This window comes from Canis lupus, chromosome 23 (genome assembly GCF_003254725.2).
Source record: "Canis lupus dingo isolate Sandy chromosome 23, ASM325472v2, whole genome shotgun sequence".
Taxonomy (NCBI): Eukaryota; Metazoa; Chordata; class Mammalia; order Carnivora; family Canidae; genus Canis; species Canis lupus.
In genome coordinates this window covers 24,642,889-24,664,671 of record NC_064265.1, presented here as the reverse complement: position 1 = coordinate 24,664,671, position 21,783 = coordinate 24,642,889, and the positions used below count along the sequence as shown (strand labels likewise).

At 35.7% G+C, this 21,783-nt stretch overlaps 1 protein-coding gene across 8 annotated transcripts in view; it reads right to left on the bottom strand.

Annotated features, from left to right (window-relative positions):
- Positions 1-21,783, bottom strand: part of SATB1 (SATB homeobox 1) — a 101,187-nt gene that overhangs the window by 25,193 nt on the left and 54,211 nt on the right. For all 8 annotated transcript variants that reach the window (XM_035705137.2, XM_035705139.2, XM_035705138.2 and 5 more), the window contains 2 exons: positions 17,264-17,476; positions 9,065-9,220 (listed from right to left, as the gene is read on the bottom strand). In XM_035705137.2, coding sequence (XP_035561030.1) covers positions 9,065-9,220; positions 17,264-17,476 — 369 coding nt within the window. The remainder of the gene's footprint in view (positions 1-9,064; positions 9,221-17,263; positions 17,477-21,783) is intronic.

Below are 21,783 nucleotides of genomic sequence, written 5' to 3'. Positions count from 1 at the left end.
GGAGGCTGACCTTTAAAAAACTATACATGCCCAACAGTAAATATTCTTTCAGAACTTATATTCAAATAAATAGTTTAGTACTGAAAAAAAATACAAGTGGATAGATCAAAGGGATATTATCTCTCCCACCCAAACTAAATCTTAGAGAAAATAATGGAAAGTCCAATGGAGAATCTTTTTCTCATTTGAGTTTTGGTGAAAGTGGAAAGATGGGATTTGATGAGGATTTTGATAAAATAACCTGGAAAAACCTAGTTAACTTCTCCATTTTTATAGACCCTTAACTTTTCATTGCATTTTATTTTTATTTAAGCACATCTTCAACACACACACATACATACCCCCAACTCTTAAAAAAAAAAAAAGGGCCTGAAATTTTAGTTACACCACATGTGGTTTTCATTTGTGAAAAATGAACAAGCTGTTTGTGGTTAAACTGTCTAATCGCCTGTTATCAATCTAGCGCTGCATTCAAGATTTACAGGATACATCAGCTTCTGTGCCACATTAGCTGTAAAGGGGGGGGGGGTGGGAGGAAAAAGGAGGAGGAGAGAGTTTATCCTGAGGAATAATATTTCCAATGCAGCCACACTCGCACTACATCTGGTTGTGCTGGTAGCGGCAGTTAAATTGAAATATTTCACAGCGTGTGTCAGAAACATGCAGAATGGTAATTATGACAGATCTGATTAAGCCGGAGTGCCACAAGCTCCCTGGCCAGCGCCGGTTGTGCAGGTGTGACCTTGTGCGTGCCTGCGTGTGTAAATAAAATTAATTACAAGCGAGAGGGTGAAGGCTTCAGTGACATCACAAAGCGGAGAAACTCCCAAGGGGGAGACCTAATGGAATATTTTCCCTCAGTCTAATAATACAGTTCATATTGACTTGAGGTAATTAGTGGGATCATTAAAGCAGTTTTCCCGGCGTATTTGGCTGCCTGATCAGATTAGTGAAAATGTTCTTCAGAACAAGCCCTGTGTGGTCTGCCAGAGAGGAGGAAATAAAAAGCAACAAAGCATATTTTGGAATGATAAGCAGCGCTGGACTTTTACTCTAGCAAAAAAATCTCTACTTCTCTCTGGAGCCTACAGATCTAAATGTCCTGTCCATTTTAATTCTTCTATTCAACTTGGGTATTCCTATACACATTCGGAGCTATTTCTTTCGTCTCCTTTCTCCCCATCAAATCAGACTGCTTCATCACCAGGAGCCATCCCAACTTCCAACAAATCTCTTTTAAACAAGGCGATTTTAAAATCGGGAAAAGTATTGTCAAGGACTTCTTTACTGTTACCTGCCGATATGGGGCAATTGGGAGAGTCAAAAATCAGGGCAAGGGATGCCACTTAAAATTCACCTACTAAACAAAAGATTCTTCTCTTACGTAACACAGAACAGAGATTTAAATGCTTATTCGCATTTGGATCTCAAAACGGGTGTCGCGTGGGCCAAAGTTGGGGCAAACATTCTTCCCGTTGAGCAGAACACCGAGCCCTCATCAAGAAAAGGGCCATTTGTTTGAAAATACTCTATTGAGCATGCTCTACCTTGCCACTGGAATATGCCAAGCGCTGTCACAGATGGCAGGCTCTGACAGTTCCCATCCGTAGCGCCGATACTCGACAGTTCAGCACAAGATCAGTGACATTCTGTCTCATTAGAACCACGCTAATTATCACAGCTAGTTTCAGGGGAAACCATGTGTTGCAATGGTCAATTTGAAGGAGTCTGTGCATCAACAAACTGGTAATAAGGATCAGACACCTTATTATATGACAGCATGCTGCCTATGATCTGATTTACGGAATCAGAGGCAGTGAGGCGGCCGAGGAGGCTGGCAGTTTATGAAACAGTGCGTTGAAGCCCAATTCCTGAAGCATACTGGTTGAAAAGGGAATTGTTAAAAAAATACACAAAGGCAACTGGAGTTGCTGAATCGAGCAATCAAAGGAGAATAGATTCTCTATGAACATACAACAGAAGTAGATGAAGACTTAGAAGAAAAGACAACTTCATCAATTTAACAATTGTATGGCAACTCCACATGAGGAGGGAACTTATATTTTACAAGGTATTTCATGATAAATTACTGAATGGCTATGTTTCTACTAATCTCTAAAATATATACATTTATTTTTACACGAGCATCTATGACATTGTTGTGTTTTGTCATGCAAAAGAATTGCATGTGTAAAAGCTTAACAACTATACTTATAAAAATGAATCATCTTAAAGGTTACTTTTTAAGATACTGAAGGTATTCGGCAGAGCAGAAAAAAAAAATCCACATGAGATTCGTATTAGCAACATAAGTTCTTCCACCCTTCTCTTAGCACCTTTCATTGATGTGAAATTTTAATGGTGCAGTTTCTTCCAGAGCTATTTTTCTATTGTCATTTTGCATAAATGCATTTTCATAGTTCATTCATTTTACAGGGCCTTTATTTTCATTTCTCATATGAGGAAAAAAAAGAAGATAAAGCTAAAGTAAAACCTACCTTTACTACCCAAAACATAAAAGACAACTGTTGAGACTTCTGAGAAAACACTTTTTCTTTCAACTTGGTAGTTTGCTGAAGGATTATATCAGTGTTATGGTTATGTGCTAAGTTTAAGTGAGCTACATTCAGTTTGAGGATTAACTGCTGTTTAGAGTTAAACCGCACTGGTTTGCTTTCTTCCCTGCTCCTATTTTGTGGATGCCTGAGCCTGTCCTGAAGAACTTACTCTTCACCTGTCAAAACTGATTATATTGTAAAAAGCTTCCAGAAAGAGGAACTTCCACAGAATATTCTTCCTCTGTACTTTTCAATTTATACTAATATTTTAGGACAAAAGGTGGTCTCTGATTAAAAAAGAGTCTACAAATACATCATCTTAAAGGTTACTTTTTAAGATACTCATATTTAGAATGCATGTGCTGCAATACTTTAAAAGTGGCCCACTCTTGTGGTAACCTTCCTTGGACTTCCTCATAGGATAATCCTCCTTAAAGAGCAGGCCCAATATTCTCAAAACAGATGCCTTTCAAATATTGTCTAAAATTTTCTTGCAACATTTTTCAAGATGGAGAAAATGGGCTTCATGAGTTATGACTATATTTCTAACAGTTAACTTATTAAATGAGTCAATGAGGAAAAAGTATTTATATGATTTTAGTGAATTAATTTCAAATGTAAGGGAAAAAGTGAAAATTTTAAATGATTTGAAAGGGGCAATAAGATAACTGAAAATCTTCTGTCCAACTTGTTTAAAATAGATAACATTAAGTGTATAGAAGGAAAAACATCCCTCTACATGCTTTTCTAGCCCAAAATATAATAAGCAAGTAAGTGTTCTACTGAATAATCCTGGGCCCCCTTAATCAAACCCTAGATTTGTAAAACACAGGCTTGTCTTTAAAATGTAGACAGGCTGATATTCAGATCCACATGTTTAAATAGCTCTTAAAACATTGTGTAACATACAGTCATGTACCTTTTAAACTGTTAGAGTATGTCAATATTTGTATATTTAAAACCACTGATTTCAATAGTCCTTTTAGCAAGCACCTAGAAATATAAAGATAGGTCTGCATTTTAGAAAATTAAATCCAATATGGATTCCCACTAATTTACACATAAGAGATTTTTAGATGGTTATCAACATAGGACACCTTAAGCAGCAGATGATGGATGGAAGTCCACATCCTTCTTATTCAAGAATGCAGCTCAGGACGTCCCACATAGGTGTTAAATTGCACCGGGGCAGGCTGCCAAAGTGGCTACACCTGAGGTTGTCTTGCCTCTCTCCTTGCACATCCCTCAAAGTACTTCTCTGGCCCTTCTTCCACCAGGGAAGCCAATTCAGGTCAACTTAAGCTGCATCTCCCCAAAGTCACCTCTACCCAGAAAAAAATAAATAAATAAAAATAAAAATGAGATACAAGCACTAAATGGAGAGTGTGTAATGAGGCAGTTCTCTCTTCAGACCCTGGCTGAAGAAAACCGGATTTGCCCAAGAGAAGGGGTTGTGAGGACAGGATGTAAAGATCATCCCACAGCCTCCCAGAAAAGGATGTGGCACCAGGAATAACAGAAACTGTGACTCTCACATCTGCAGGGGCCTCCTTTGTGTCTTCAATAGGAGGCTACACAGGTGAAATCGTGTTGCAGCAAAGTCTGTTGCATGAACATTCCAAAAGAATGAATCAGCATAGAGCTTCAAAGTGTAGTTTCCCTGAAGTGTAATTTAATTCTAACAAAATAAAGGATGCCTTCACTAACGAGCTGTAATACAGAGCGCAATCGTGGTCTGTGATTTTTTTTCCCCTGGGTTTTGTCACGATACACTCCTGTTTCCAGCAATGAAAATTACTTTTTTTTTTTTTTGCCCCATCTCCCCACTGATTCATGACCTATCATCTTACATGTATTTAAGACAGTCCAATCACCCTGGAAGAATTTCCAAACCCAAAGGTCAAAAAGATGCACTGGAGCTTCCTTCTTTCTTCCACCTCCTTCACTCCTCTCCCCCTCACAAAAGGCTTTGAATCTCAAGGGCAAAAGTGCTGAAAAGTGAATGGAAAAAAGGCCAAAGTCTTTAAATTACTTGGTCTCTTCCACTGGTTGTGCTATCTCTGCAGAGGCAAAAATCCACTTTTTTTTTTTTTAAGCACTAAAAAACCATACCTAGCAACTAGCTGGAGCACTAGCAGCCAAAGAGTCCTGTAACTCTACAGGACTAGTGGATAGAGACTGCCAAAGATTATATTCAGTCATGTTCAGTCAAATAGAATTTTCATCATCTAGTTGCTTTACCTAAAAGAAATATCCTGTTCAGTAAAGCACTAGAGAGAAATCATTTTCTAAACACAAGTGGCAATGCAGCGCCGTTCTGTAAAAGCCCTTTACTCCTGCTTTACTGTATCTGCAAGCTCCACCTCTACAGACATGAAAATCGATGTAACAATTCGATGTACAAGGCGAGGCCTATGGCGCTGCTAATGTCCCCTTGCTGGACATACACCTTAAGTCTCAGAGCTCTCAGGGGGTTTGCTGTGGAATAAAATTAGATTCCAACATCTGCCACCATTAAGGAAAAAATTCCATTTCCATCTCCCATATGAAAACACTATAACCAATGAACAGTAACTGAACCTTGATACCGTAATGGTTATTACCCAAATCAACTATTTTTTTTAAACAGTAAAATTAGCGGATTCTGCTCTCATAATTATTTGAATGTTATCAGACTAAATGTTTGATAAAATTCCAATATGATTCACTTGGAAAAACTGCTGCTTATTTGAATACTCAGAATATAAAGTGTATTCATTTGTAGCTATTCACATTATGTTTAAAGCATATCATCTTTTTAAAGTTTGCATTAGCCTGCTTTCCTACCCAAGCACAAAAAGTAGCCTACCTTCAGTTTTTATTCGCATATTTTATTCAGACATTTCTAGGAGAGTTAAAAACAATCTTATTTCTATTACTCATCGAAGAGAAGATATAATACATGTGAAATGGTGGCATCCACAGAGTTAGTTTCTTTTACTGAAAATACTTTGTGCATTAGTCAGTACATAGCACGACTGTGATGTGTCTGGTTTCATAACATTCTGGGACTGTAGAGACCTTAAAAAATGCTTATGCAGCCTGCCATTCAGGGTATCCACCTAAAGCTTTACCTTTTAGTCCAAAATGAAAAGTATCTGAGATAAATAGATAACAAATAAGCTACTCTGTGTAAAGACCTGAGCCTCTTGCTTAGCACATTATAAGACATCATCCATTTGTGTAGAGTGCTGTATAATTTAAAAACTCTTTTGCATCTATTGTAGCATGTGATCTTCTCCCACATTCAAAGAATCTTTGGCTTAAAAAGGTTAAATAATTTCTCAGTATTATAACATCAGTGATACAGATAGGACCACAGGCTACTTGGAGTCCTCTACCATGTATCTCCCTTCACCCCAAGCGTACATGAAAAAAGCCTGGATTCCAAGGACCCTATGGCTTATAAGAACCCATATTCCATGAAAATGTCAATGAAGAAAGGAAAGCTCGCACCGTTTCCTCTAGCAATTAGTCCAATACCCCTAAGTCCTCTGTTCCAGAGCAGGCTATTACTTAAGTGCTGAAGCTCCTAGAACCCTGTGGAAATACTAAAATAGGACAGAGGCAGAGAATTGAGAAACTTGGATTGGCTCTACTGTTTATTAGTCTAGTGACTCTCATGTATAAACTGAAGAAAATAAGGCTAGATCCAAAGGTTATTCTGAGAATTAAATGTAGGTCATACATTAGGCACAATGGGGTCTAGCACAAAGATGGCGCTAGTCGATAAGCCAACCCAGAGGATCAGAAGCAGTTGGAACAAGATGGGGTGAAATAAAAGTGACTCCAGCTCTCTCCTCTTCATATACACTTCATTTTCAGGGACCTCTGCCTCACTCCGACAATCTGTGGGCACATACATCTCAGAAGTAAATAATTCTTTTAGAAGTTAAAAATTTTGACCATGGAAGAGGTTAGTCTGATTTGAAGTTTTGTTTGTTTTTTTGGTTCGTTTGCTAGTTTTTCCTGTTTCTTTCACAGAAATCATTGGCAGAAGAGAACTTAAATGACTACTTTCCCTTAATAAGTCAGACTCCTTCACTTAGTGATAAGTACACTTTTTGGACTGTTTATTTTTAAGTAATCGCCAATCTTTCCACATATTTTCATAATGAGGGAAGCACTGACACCTAAACTGAATAACAAAGAGAAAAGTATAAAAATCCTCTGTTAGGAAGTTACAGGATATTAGTGGTTAGGAATAACTATCTGAAAGAATGAAAGTTAATGGTATGCTTGACCCCACAGCCAACAACTGGCTCTTAGGATTCTCTCTTAATCAGTAATGAGGGGATTAGCTAATAGCTTTAGAGGTTCTGGGAAACACACCATCCTGGCAGAGACACAGAAGATGCCAATCGACGCTGCTGGAAGAGACAAATGGGGAGCTTTGTAGGACAGGGGTCCAAAGAACAAGCATGTTTAAAAAACTTACCAGAACATCACATGAAATTACCAACCCGTTGTTGCCATTGTATAAACGGTTCCCAAACAGCCCAGGTGGGCAGATTTGGGGATATCATTTAAAAGAAACAAAGAATGAAGATAGCAAAGGGGCAGCAAACTGAAAGTAGCTATGCTATAAATGGGGAGGCAGGAAAGGTCACTGAATTAAGTGACAGATGACGAGTAATTAAATGACAGTTATGGAGGAATTTTAATATTTATTTTTGTTCATTTTAAGGCTGACCCTTATTACAATAATACCCGCCTAGTTCCTGGTTATCCATTTTCGGGATTTGGAGAAAGTGGCTCTGTAACAATACAGTCTGTTATTCTTGATAAATTTAATTGGACAGGTCAGAAAAGATGCAGGATCAGAAAGAAAGGCAAGATAATATACGTTTGAATACAAGATCTTCATCATAATTAGACTAAATAGCCCAAAACAAGAATGTGCAGGGTGGGTGGGTGAGGGGTAAAGTGAGAACAGGACATTTCTCCTTAATGCATAGTCTTGGCATGTAAATGAAGACATCTGAAGAAGCACACAGGTTTGAAGCGGCTCTAACATTCTATCATAATTAGAAACATTTCAAGAGCCCTGTAATTTCCAATCAAAATTACAGTAATTTCCGATATACAAGCCATGATTCATGACAGAATTTTACATTCCATGAGAGATTACGGTGGCCTGATGTATGACACACTGAGTACAGCACTAACATAAACAATTCAGTTTAATGTTTAAACAGCACTTGATGTTTAGAATCTCACAATAAAAGAAACATATTATTGTAGAAATTATCACTTTGACAGTGATTGAAGGGTAGGCAGGCATGTGGCCTATAAAGCTATAATTTTTACAGTCCACAGCTTGAGTTTAATCATTTTTATATAACATTTCCAAGATATCCCTTAAGTATTTCACCCAGCCTATCACTTAAATAAGAACCTTATCTAAAGCAAAACCGCTATTAAGTGCCATTATAAATGCTGATAGAGAAAAAATTTAGGAAGAGCTAAAAAAAAGTATGGCATAGTAAATGCAGCATATTGTAAATACTCTCAGAACTGTATATTTTTATCAGAAGTTGACATCAGCCAGGCCCTTTTATAAAGGAGAGTTCACTAATGATAGGGAAAATATATTTGTTTAAAACTGCAAGTTGTTAAAAACTCACCTGAGCCCTTGACTGCCTCTAAATTCCCACCTTGGTAATGTTACCAAATATTGTTGTAAAGGGGAAGGCAGTTTAGCATTCTTCTGGCCCTTTAAAAAGTATTCTTGTCTTTCAACAAAGGTTTATAAGTAATTATGTTTGTTCCTATAGATGACCCTGCTTCGGATGAGCATAAATTTTCAGTATATGAAAATTATAAAGAACTTCATCATCTCTCCTTTGTTATGTTCTTGTTTGGTAGGGACTTGCAACTTCTCTGATTCAATCCTATTCATGTACAATTCATCAGATTTGGACAGGTTTTCTAATTGTAATCAATTTGTATGGCTTATATATCTTCTATCTATGGAAAAACTAAGGTCATTAGTGTGCAAAGGTATGTGTGGTGGGAGCGCCAGTTTGTTTTCGTAAGTGCACCTAATAGTTGTGGATGCCTGAGTTGGAACAGAAGAAAAACTATTATGTTTGTAGTATTTTGGGACAGAAATCAAGGTCATTTGAGCAATAATGTAACAATAGTAATTGAAGTTATTTGTACCAGTACAATCGACCACATTGAGAAACTGCCTATACTTATGATACTCTTCAGAAAACAACTAGTAACTGACCCAGAGATATCCTGAGAAATCCCTGGTCTGGAGAGTAGGTGTTGGAGGAGACAAAACCATGTACCTCCCGCCTGAATCTGAACAACGCTTTGTTCATCACAGAGCTCTGTCAATAATCCCGGAGACTGTGCCCTCTCAGTGATGTGCGTTCATACTGAACAGACACCCCTCCGAATGAAATTTTCACAAGCGTTGCGGATCAACATTCTCAGCGCCTAACAGAGGTTCTTACCTGGCTTTTGGTCGCTGCAACCTTTGCAAACAGTGCTTGGGACACTTTAGCGCGCTTCATTTCCTGCTGAATCTCATCATAAATGGAAGCATTAATGTTCATGGTATTGTTCTCTGGTTTCCCATTCCTCTCAGTGGCAATCGTAGCTGTTTTCACCTACAAAACAATTTGAACATGACTGTCATTTTTCATTGGCCAAATTGTTTTGAAGCTTTTCAGGCTCAGCATCCAAACTGGACATTGTTGCTCCTTTTATGATCAAGGTGATCAACAGTGCAGTCATTCAACATTAGTTATTACCCGGAGATCAGATTGCTTAAGTTAAGAAAGTCACATTGTCACAGGTGATTGCATCTGTAATAAGACAGCAACTGCCAGCTGACAAACAGGAATTAGAATGCCATAAAGTAAGTTTTCTGGAAAACAGAATAGTTTCAAAGACTTGAAAACCCTAAACTAATTGTTTCCCAATTACTGTCCATTGCAATTCTAACAAAGGAATTTCACAATTAAAATCATAATGCCCAGTGCTGTATCTTCACTGGGTGCCCAGTGCCTAATAGACAATTGCATCACTAATAGCTATTACATACTATGGCCTTTTTAATTTTAGACTCTTTTTTTATGCCTGTTCCTCTTATGTTTCATTTAAAAAATCTTCCATAACAAAGCCATTTGCAGAGCTGCATATTTAAATCTTCTATCCATCCATGAAACAGGTAGAGTGCCTTGCTTAATTATCATAAAGGCTGGTTGCATTTTACACGTGCATGTCCAAGCTGTTCTGTATAATTATTTCATCTTTTCCTGGCACCCCTGTATATAACTATTTCCTTTTGACTTGTAGAACCAGACAATAAGGAAATGTTTCACAATATTTAACAGAACATTACTGTAAGTTACACAAATTATAGAATCAGTGACTTTATAAATATATTCAAAATGAATAATCTTGAGTGAAAAATTAGTATCGATGCCTTTGGTAATAATGATAAGCAGGTATCAGCAATAAAATGACACACAATTTTGGGGTAAAAATAAAATCTTAACCTCAAAATTTATTGATACTATTATTAATTTTTAAAACTCCAAATTTAATTTCTATTATGCAGTCATGTGAACCTGCCTGGAAAATTTATGTATGAACTATGTAGTTGCTTTTTTACTAGAAAATTGGTGAATATGTGAAGTTACCGCAGATGCAAGACCCTGTTCCTCCCAGCCAAATGATTCACTGTGGACCACGTTTCTTAGGATCCTTTCCAGAACCTGGGCTTCTGTTCTCATCTTGGACAATTTCTGACATACATGATGCGCGATAGAAAATGAAGTCCATTTTGGAATAAATGAATGATTTCTTTTGTTATGAAATGATACACCCCTTTAGTCATGCTACCAGTCTTATGGATCTACTTCATTTGGTATCAAAAGGCGGGCAGAGGTTATCCTAAGCCATTTGATCCTCTGCACTTAAAAGAGTTAGTAGAAATCTTTAAAACACGCCTTCTAACTTCTAGCCAGTTAGCAAAATAACTCACCTCTTATCTTGAGGAAGCAGCTAGATTCCTCCACCTTGACGCTACCCTTAGCCCTGGAAGCCCTGGAAGGATAATGCTGTGAAATGGGTGGACCACAGGCCCAAGAGTAAGGAGACAGAAAGGCAGGCAGGATAGGTGACCAATGGTCAGGCCTCATTTGCCACTGCTAACCTATGAACTGGAGATGGGTATGGCAAGTTTCCAGAGTCCCCCTTCTGGCTCTGTGGCTCCAGAAAGCAAAGGCACTCACGGAGGTATATTAACGACTGGAGGCCACTAACAACGTTCACAGGGCTTTGAAGCAATAATCTGCTAAATACCACTTTAGGAGCCAGAAGAGTTAACGCATTACCATAAATTGCCTACAAAGTTGCTTTGGTGAGATTCGCAACTTTGCTCTGGGGTGGTCTTGCTTTGAGGCAGAGGGATAGATTTGATCACCCCATGGGGTCTCTTTTAATACCTATTTTTCTCACTGCTTAAATGAAAGAGAAAAGAAAAGCCATTTCAATCGCTTTGAAAATTGAATGTTATGGAAATGGAGGCATGAAGTCCACTGCATTGGAAGAAATAGTTCCTTGGTAGCAGTCTGCTCAGCAATGGTTAAGAGAACAGGCTTTGGAAACTTGTTGTTTCAGTATGTTTTTAAAATAATTTTCATTCTTTCGCAAAAACTGTGTTTAAGAATTTATCTTTGAGGTGGGCTATAATCATTTGTTTCAACCCTGTGATTTGGTTTCTAAAAATTTCTTTGGTTTAATTTTTTTAATAAAGCAATTACAACTTGAATCAAAAAGCAAGAAATTCAAATCATAAAAAAAAAAAAATCGAATAACTGTTTCCTAGTAGCCAACACAATCAAAAGTGGAAAAGACATACACATGAAACATCCAAGAATTAAAAAAAAGTAAGGGCAACAATTTTTTTAAATATAAAGTAAGAAACTCTGTATTACTCATTTAAAAAATATTTAGAAAAGCTCTTCTTTATCATCTTGTTGGCTCAGATATGTATCTTATCATAGATAAGCTATTAGAATTCTGGAATCACATTTTTTCCTAAACACAAGCTATTGCTTAAGGGGAACGGACTTGGACAGCTTTTCAAAAATATGAAAGCTGAATTTTTCCCCAGGTAAAAATGGAAACAAAAATCTTTTATACCTCACTCTACTAAGTACTATTTTAGCTTAGTACAAAAAAAATCTTCTTTAATCCTGGTTTAGCTTTTAATATTATATCACACATTAAAATTCATAAAGTAGTTCATTCCAGGCAAAACAAACTACTCTTCAGCTCTTCTCCGCAAATAGCACAGGAGGTAAAATAAATGCAGTTGCTTTCCGAATAGCTTTTATCAAGGTAGGGTGTACTACTCCATCATTACGGCGGCGCCGGGGAGGTAGTTAGGAATTGGAGCTTCTACTATTTACCCTCCCATGTGAGGACAGGGGTGCAAGCACTAGGGTCTGCTTTATATTTCTCTAAAATTGTGCAGCAGAACACAAATTTTCCATGAAAATTCTATTTTGTTTCTTCATGGATCGCTGAATGCATCAAATCATACTAGAAAATGAACTCTAAATACTATATACATGCTACATACTACATATATAGTACACAAAATGAACTCTATTGTGGTCCTGATTGGTGAATGTAATATTCCTTGATGGAGGTGGAACTCCCTGCAAGCATATGGGTGCTTATGTACACATAAACGCAATTAAAGTTTGACATAGTTTTAATAATAATTATGATAATAACAAAGGCTGGCATTTATTAGTTGTTTCTCATGTGCTGGGCATCATGTTCAGGTACATTAGCTCTCACCTGCACAAAAGCCCTGAGTAAGTACTATTATTGCTCCATTTTAAAATCGAGAAAACTCTCTTAAAACAAAGAATTTATTCATAAGGCAACATGAGATCTAAACTGAAGTCTGTCTAATGCTAATGCTTATTTTAGAAACTACTGCACTATACTGAAGTCATGATGTTATACAGGATTTCTTTATTTGGGAAAATTCTAACTTTTTAAAGACATGCTGGATCTGCTTTTTAGTGGCCCTTTGCAAAATCTGGCTCATTAATGTCTAATTTTTAGCAAATGGTTTTGTCATTCATTTTACAAATCCAACCCGGATTTATCTGTCAAGAATAAACCTATAATTGTTTTCTTGGTAATGTTATATAAGAAATGTGCTATTTTGAGGCATTTTTACTGGTAATAGAAAATGGTCCCCATTTTCAAATTATTATATACTATCTTGAATATCGTGGTTCTATCTTTTTATACTTCTCTTCCCATTCTTTTTTGGAATAGTATTATTTTCCATATATGAACTTTAAAAAATCCTCTAGTATTTTAAAAAACAACTGCTAAAAGGAAACATTTTATGAGCACATAAGATCTTAAAATCATGCTGGCCAAGATTCCTAAGAAAATTTTTATCAAGTGTTAAGTTCCTGCCCATAACTGAACCTATGTTTCATTACATTCTAGAAGACTTTGTTGGAAAGAGGCAGAAGGGTGCAGCTACTAGATTAATTACACATTGCTTATATGAACTTATTACACTTTCTAAAGCACTGTTATAAAATATCCCATCTTCCTTTAGAAGAAACTGAAGAATTACATAAAGAGATATAAAAATATAACGAAAAAATGTCATTATGTAATTCACAGAGAAGTTATAACTTGATAATTACAGGCTTTCAAACAGTCCTTATGGAAACAGAAATTGCTAACTTAACTCCAAAAGTCACACATTAAAACACACAAATAAAATCAGAATAAGCACACATCTAAATAGAAATTGTCAACTTAAAACTGATCTGTTCCGTAGAACAGGTAAGTCCCAGAAAATAATCCCTAATTATTATTAATCAAATTCCTCTAAATAAACTCATCCATAAAACTAGCTAAGTATAGTAAGAAAAGAAGCCTTTAGGACCAGGTAGCTTTGGAGGGCTCAGGTTTCCCCAACATTTTCAACGAGCAAAATTTGGAAAAGGCTATTTTCTCCATCTTTTCAGAAATGCCCAGCTGTCTAAAGTCTTCAAAAGTAGATCATCTATCAAACATTTAACGTATTCTATCAGAAGGTTCTCATATGTGTTCCTCTTCCTAATCTAAAAATAAAACTTCCCACCATCTGTGACAAACAGAAAAAGTCCCCAAGTTTCATTTTCCCCTTTCTAAAGTGTTTGTGTTTTGAGGACGTGGCCTGAGGTAGGAGAAAGAACAAGACACTTAATAGGGGATGTGAAAACTCACTAAACCTTAAATTTCATTTTCTCTTTTTCCAACCAAAAGGTTGGTATGAGGATTCAGTGAATTCATGGGCATAAAGATGTTAGAGAACTGTGAACCATTATCAAGTACAAGATATTCTTATTTCTTGAATTAGAACATGTAAGTTATGAAAATAGACTTTCAGCAAACAGGTCAGGCCCGGAGCCTGTTGCCGCAGACAGAGGACTAAGCTCACGTCACTGTTGTCCCCACTGAAGCTCAAGGGACAGATCTGCACCAGAGGCATCTCACCTACGCCAGAGTCAGCTAAGATGTGTTGTGATTTCTGAGGCTGGTCAGAAATTTATTCCTAGGGGGAATATTCCTTGGAATAAAACTTGGAGCCTGACGAAAAGCAAGGAAGTCCCTTCTTAAAGATAATTTAGAATCTCAGTTCCTCAATAGTGTAGGTCCTCAGTCTGACCCAGGGAGGACATCTCAATCATCTTTTGTATGACCTCAACTCTACAGGATAAGACCTGGAAGAGAATCCAGCTCTCTTGGGCCTAAAGGTGATCTGGGTCTCCTGTGAGCCACAAGGGACTTTTGCCTTTAAAAAGCAGTTCTTTAGGGGTGTGTGGGTAGCTCAGTCATTTAAGCATCTCTTCATTTCAGCTCAGGTCTTGATCTCAGGGTCATAAGTTCAAGCCCCACCTCCACGCTGGGTGTAGAGCCTACTCAAAGATAAATAAATAAATAAAAATAATAAAAAGTAGTTCTTTAGAGAGAAATCAGGGTTCGGGTCCAATCCAAGCCGAAGATTTGTCTCAAAATATGTTTTCGAATCACTTCATTTAAGGGGAAATGAAATGCAGTGATAGACTCCTCTTTGTTAAAATATAAAATTAAAAAATAATTTTTTACAGTCTGTTTCTATATTTGTGTTTTGTCCTTTTTCCCCCTTCCGTTTTAATAATTTGTAATAAACATATATTAAAACCTTAAGTATATTGGTTCCCCTTTAAAAGAATTTAATCAACTGCTGCAAAACATTACTAATTTGACTGCTTGAAAAACATCTGTCCAAATCTTAAGTACTCATTTTACATTGATAATACTTTAAATACATTAAAGATTTCTTAAAATGTCATTCACAAAGTCACTATTGGGGAGTAAAAGGTGAACAAACTGGTTGTGAGCTCTATTATAATAATATGAAGTAATGCAAAGGGATTCTCAATGATGAGGCAAATTAAGATACTTGAAGATGCATATTATAGCAGTGAAATAAAATTACACACACATCAGATAATCATTTAGGAATTCAGTTAGATGGCCAGTAATATTGCATGAACAGAAACTTTTTTCCTTTGAAAGACTTTCACTAAGAATCTGTGGTACCTACATACCTTACATGTTCATCATTGGCTGGATATCCCAGCTAAGGGCTTGGTCTCAGAATAAACAAATAAAGCTAAGGGTGGCTCAACCAGTTAATCAATAATGCAGGCCAAAATAAATTATATTTTCTATCCCAACTTATCAGCAGATGTAGTCTCTAGACATATATATAGGAGAGTTATTCAAGAGTTTCTTAATAATGTATGAAAAGAAATACCATCTAAGAATTAATGTAAATGTGGCTAAAGAACAAACTTGATGAATACGGACACCAGAATCACATTTGGAAAAACAAAAGCATTGCAATCAGAAAAAAATTAGAAAACAAAAACTGTATTAAGGCACAACTAAGTCAAATATTTGGATAGATTAAAAAAAAAAAAAGAAGAAGAAAAAAGAGTTCAATGCTGAAGTTCATACTGATCTTAAGTAAGCAATTCTTTTGTTAGTATTTGCAGATTAAGTGATAAGTAAAATAACTCTTTGCCCAGAGGCCTTCTGTGATGATTGCAGAAGCAAAGTTAACTAATGATGGTGTATTAACTCTAAATACCACAAACTAAATGTTAAACCAAGTCCAAAGTACAATATTTTTCTCTTAATCACTCTTGAAATGTTGTGTGTGTGTGTGTGTGTATACATTATTCATTCTTCATTCTGAAGAATATATATATATATATATATATATTCTTCCTTCTTTTTCTTAAGAAGTATATTATGGAAGGCTTTAGAGATCAAATTCAATAATTGTGTGCATAGACAGACAGATACATATATACGCAATAGAGATCATTCTTCTCTAGAGACACTTGACTTTCTTACCCACAATTACAGCAATGACTTCCTTACAGTCTGTGCCCTAGACATCAAGACCAAACTGTTACTTGTAAAAGGGAGAAAACTGACTTCGGACATTTCTACAAGATTCATTTCATAACATTACAATATACAGCTTAAGAAACTCAACAAGTGGCTGAATATTATGTCTATTCCTTATTGGATGAAGTATCTGTGGCAGTTTCATTTTTAGTGCTGAATGAGCTTTTTTCATATTTCCATACATGGGAAGGTGTTGTGTTTTGTTTTTTTATTATTGATGAAATAACATCAAGATACAACTTCAGGAAGACATTGTATTACATGAATACTTTAAATTTTTGTTCCATATTCAATTTTTATCCAGTTTTAGATCTTAAGAGCTGTATGTGCAATAAATTAAATGTGTAAGAAATATATTAAGTCTAATCCTCTATCAAACTTTTATCTAATAATTTGTACTGCAAATCAACTTCTTGAATTCTAATAATTATAAGGCTATCTTTAAAACTTGCTTTAAAAAATAAGAATATAGATACACATACAGTTACCTGCATTGTGACTTTCATCTTTTCTAAAAACTGTGAAAATTTGGGAAATAGAAAATGTGCCCATTTCTGGGAATATGGATGGAATTCCTTATCAGCCCCATTTAAAGCTGCCTTCAAGGATTGTATTAAACTTAATTATGAAAGATTACAAACGAGATGATGTGTAATTGGTACCAGCTGCACTTCGTATTGGAAAGCATAAATACAAATGGAATTATTTATTTATTTTTATTTATTTACTATTCAAACGGCAGTTCTAAAACTCATAGGGATAAAATGGACTTTATTACTTTTTTTTCCTATTGAATTTAACATATTTCTTTACTTAATAATAGTAGTAGCGACAAACATCCCATTTAAAGACTACTTTTCACCCCCAAAGAACCCCCAAAAGGAAGCAATACAAAGCAATTTTCTTTCCTCTAATTAGTAGCTTATTGTTTTTATATCGGAATCACTGATTGGGGACCAAATTCTCCTCAAGCAACTCTATGAATTATTATTTTTAGAAAAATTGGTATCTATTCATCTATCTTTCCAATTTCTTGAGATTTTTCCTCAGACATTAAAAAGAAGGAGGAGGAGGAGAAGGAAGGGGAGGAGGAGGGAGAGGGGGAGGAGGAGGGGGAGGAAGAGGGCAAAGAGGACAGGAGACTTCACCTGGGGAGGACGGCTGGGTGGTGTGCTTATCAGGGGGGCAGGACCCATAGCCGAGGCAGCATTCAAACTCCTTTCCCTTTCATCCTGGTAAATGCGATCTCTTTCAGCTTCTGGTAACTGCAAGAAATTCTGCATAGCCCGAAGGTTTACCAGCAAAGACTGGGATGCAGTCTTGGGGTCCTCTTCCTTTCGGAGGATTTCTGAAAGCAAGCCCTGTAGGGAATGAAAGGCACAGGGTGAGCTTGCTCCTGAGCTCTGCCCAGTCAGCGGTGATCCTTCCCCTTCCTTCTCCACTCTGTTTAGAAAATGAACAGAAACATTAATTCTACACAGAAATATATTAGTTACAATTGAAGTGGTAGAGAGGAGAGCCTCAATTGTATTCTTAATTTTATTAAGCATCTGCTTTACATGTAACACAAACTGAAACTGCCTAATTGGTCTCCTTCCTTTGAGTAGCTTAACTTGCCATGAAATCTTTCACAGAGAGACGATCGAGGGAAGTTAAGAATAAATGAAATGCTCATAATACAACAGCACTGAACTGTATAGTTCTCAAGCTGCCTAGACAAAGGCAGTGGAATGCCGACAGCCCAATATATAAAGATACAAAGCCACTTCTAGAGAAGTAGAACTTTCAAAGAAAATGAATTGTAACATATTAGAAAAAAGAATTATTACTAAAGCATGCTACGTTTTTACAGGTAATATTTTAAGTTATCTCTTAATTTTCAAGTTAATGACAAGAGATTCCTTCTATTTACCATTTAAGGAAACTAGATAGACTATCTTGAATAATTCTAAATACTATCTAACTATAATTTATACCTCTGGATAAAAGGCTGAAAGTTGAACTTCAGAAATCATTGATTAAATTTGAAATACATAATCATCATGGCATGCCCAAGAAAAGACTACTATCAAATTCTGTACTTACTGAATTTCTTAAGGAATAGAAGTCTTTATTAGTAGAAGAAATTTACAAACCACTAGTAAATGCCTTTAAGGTGTCTCTCTCTCCCCCAAATACTAGAGTGTTAATTGCCAACCAATTTTTTTTTTTTTTTAATTTTTGGAAGAAGCTTTTCAAGAATGAATGGGTTTCCTCATTTTTGTTTAAAGAATTACATGAAATAGAAGGATCACAATAATGTTCTGCCCATTTGATAAGAGCTGAGCAGCTTTTACCTCTTCCATCTTGCACATGAAATAATGCCTGGAATACCAAAACACATTTGCTTTCTACATTTAGCCAGAATATCAGTTTATCACAAGATAGCTCCAAATAAAATGTCCAGATCTGTCATTTGCAAATTTCACTTTCCAATAACCCTGCAGAAACGGTGAAAGGGAATATTTGGGGAAGGAGAGGCAAAGTGTCATATCAAAATGACTGAACCTAAAGATGATAACATTTGGATTTTTTTTTCATGATTTCCTGTAAGTGCAAACCTAGTTTTGTTCCTAATTCCTCAGGGATAACTGCCCAACTATAACACTGAGGTGCAGATAGTATAAAAGCACTGACCACTTTAAAAATAATTAATAGGCTGCTATTAAAAGGAACCTTCAAATAGGCTCAGGGGCTGAGAGTAAATTTTAGTTTCTCACTTGGTCTCTGCATCCGAAACCTAGAAAGTGGACCCGAACTTTCAGTTTCACCATTAAAAAATGTGACTGAAGAATGAAGGGTGCGTGTCCTTTCATTCATAAGACTGACAAGTAATGCTGCAACTGTGTTTATACAAGAATAAAACATCTAGTCAATTTAACTAAAATTCAGTCAAACAGGCAGTCAATCATTCAGCTATTTAATTTGCACAAGGCCAACTAATTAGATTGACTGTGTTTCTGATGTGTCACATTGAAACTGAAAAATACAGGTCTCAAAAAAATGCTTGAAAAGAGGTATAAAAAAATAGTCCTTGCTCTCTAATTTTCACCACCAAATGTTATATATTAAAAGATGTTCTCAGAAAAGTAATATATATGAACTACACAGAAATCAAGAGACAGAAATGTATATAGTATAAATACAATGTTATCAATTCCTTGAGCATAATAACCTAATATTCATTTTGTCATCCCAGTACAATGCCTACCACATAAGTGTCTGATAAATATTTACTACATAGATTAATTATGTGTATTCAGACCACAAAAGGAAAAAATTGTAAATGAGTGACAAAAAATTAAGAACAAGATAAGCTACTCATGGGTAAATTCTAATGGTAATTTTTAACTTAAGGTAAGGCTTCAGTGAAAAGTTATATGGCACTTCGTAAGATATATATCTGCACTAATTGTTCAGTAATTTAAAAAAATGGATTAGGCCAAAAGAGATCTTATAAATATTTCGGATGTTACTGATTTCAGAAATTTGAAATTAGACATTTATAAATCTCAAGTAACAAAATACTGTATCAACTCTATTAAAAATGTTTGAGGCAGCAGAGAACTCTAGTAAGGAAAGCAAACACATGAAAAAATACATAATAATATTCTCTATCAAGTCTTGTTAGCATGAAACTAAGTCATTCCTGCATGTTTAAAGTGGAAGACAGAAGTTCATTCAGGAGAAAATTTAAAATCACCTTTACCCATATTTTGATGTTGGTATGACTTCCCAGTTAAGCATGTGCATAAAGTGTTTTAGGGGCAAAACATTTATTTACACTTAATTATTCTACTGCAGCAAGTACAATTTTTCTGCCTGCAATATGTTAAGGTCTAAAGCAATATTTCAAATCCTGGAACACTCAAAGAGCTCTAAAGCAGCCAGTGTAGACAGTGTCAGGTGTTTTAGAAATCTTTGGATTTTTTTCTTTCTTTCTTTCTTTTTTTTTTTTTTTTTTTTGGCCCAGGCTTTCAATGAGGGGAGTGCCCCCTGGTGGAAATGCTTGAAAATATTGTTAGAAAATGTTTTGATTAGAATGTGTTAATTACTCCCCCCCCCCCCAAAATTCATGTCACTTGAGAATAATTCTAGGTGTAAAATGACTATTACACTTTGATTATGGGAATGTATGTTCTGTTCCTCTTCAAGTTGTTATTTGAATGGGTACATTTATGGACTTAAGATATACATGGCCTCTGTTCCCTATCTCCTATAGTGAAAAATACTCTTCAGACTTAGGTCAAGGTCATTTGTAGTAAACCCCCTGGTGAAGAGTAAGAAGTACCTATTACTAAAATTTTTTCTTCGTGCTAAAAAACCGTCAAGGTCATCATGTACATTACTTGCTATCTCAGAGAATATACTAAAACACAGGACTAAAACATATCATCAGTACTGTGCACCATAAGTTCTCAATGAATTTATTGAACAGAATCAAACAAAATCATCAGTCATTTTTGTTTCTGAAAAGAACTTGAGAATTTGTGTTACGTGGTAAGTTACCAACAACTCATGAATATTAATTTTATTGGAAATGAGCTGCTTTTCATTGAGACTTTACATCTTCAAATAATGCACTATGTGCCTTATATATAAAAACATAAAATTATTCTGTGCTGTCATGATATAGGGGTTAAGTGAAAATGCTAATTTTTTCACTTAAAAAGTGAACTTACTGATGAATTCCTAAACCTTTTTTGCATTCCAAAAAGAGTTTACAAGTTATTACAAGTAAAATTCATTAGTAATTGTAAAAGAAAGAAAAAACCCTCAATAAATATTATCAGTACTTCCAAAAGCTAATTATGAATTCTTTAAAACAGCAGATAAGCGAAAGAGACTGCCAATCTGAACAAAAGGCCTGTCTGGCCTCCCGTTTGTCTCCTCTTTGAACATAATCACTGATTCAAATAGATTTTATCAGCTTCATGGAACTTCAAAGCCCTCAGAAGGAAAATATGATTTCATGAAACCTCCCTCTCTAAAAAGAAAATACGTAGAATATTCTTCAAGACTACCTGTCTCTGTTGTTTTGTGAATTTTTAATCACATGTCCAGGTGAAAGACTATTTTCAACTCCACCTACTACCTTGGATTCCTGCCAAGTAAGTTATAAGCAGACGCATTTATCTCTGTCGCTTGGGAGGCTAAACGAGAGCTGTCACGTTGGGGTAATAGCACCTTTTTACCTTTTATTCAATAGTGATATGGATAGTGGACTTTCCTTAAATTACACTGTGAAGAATTATAGGAACACAGTAGCAATTTCTGTTATACTTAAGCAGGCAAATTTCTCTCCACCACATAATTTACAGAACTCAAATTCAATAAAACATTACATGATGGTCCATTACTGTTATCAGTTTTGAATAATCCATCTTCATTCTTTATTTTACTGGAAAATAAAGTGTGCCAAAGACAAGGGAGGGGGGGGGAGAAAAAAAGGGAAAAAAGCCACAGAATGGGATCAGAGTTAAACTCTGGGTTTTATTTAAAAAAAAAAAAAAAAAAAAGGCATTAAAGGAATATATTTGAGTTCAGAGAAGTGAACTGAAAAGTATAAATCAAGAAGCTTTGGCAATTATTTTTAGCCATAGGTTTCCATTAAAAAGACATCAAGTAG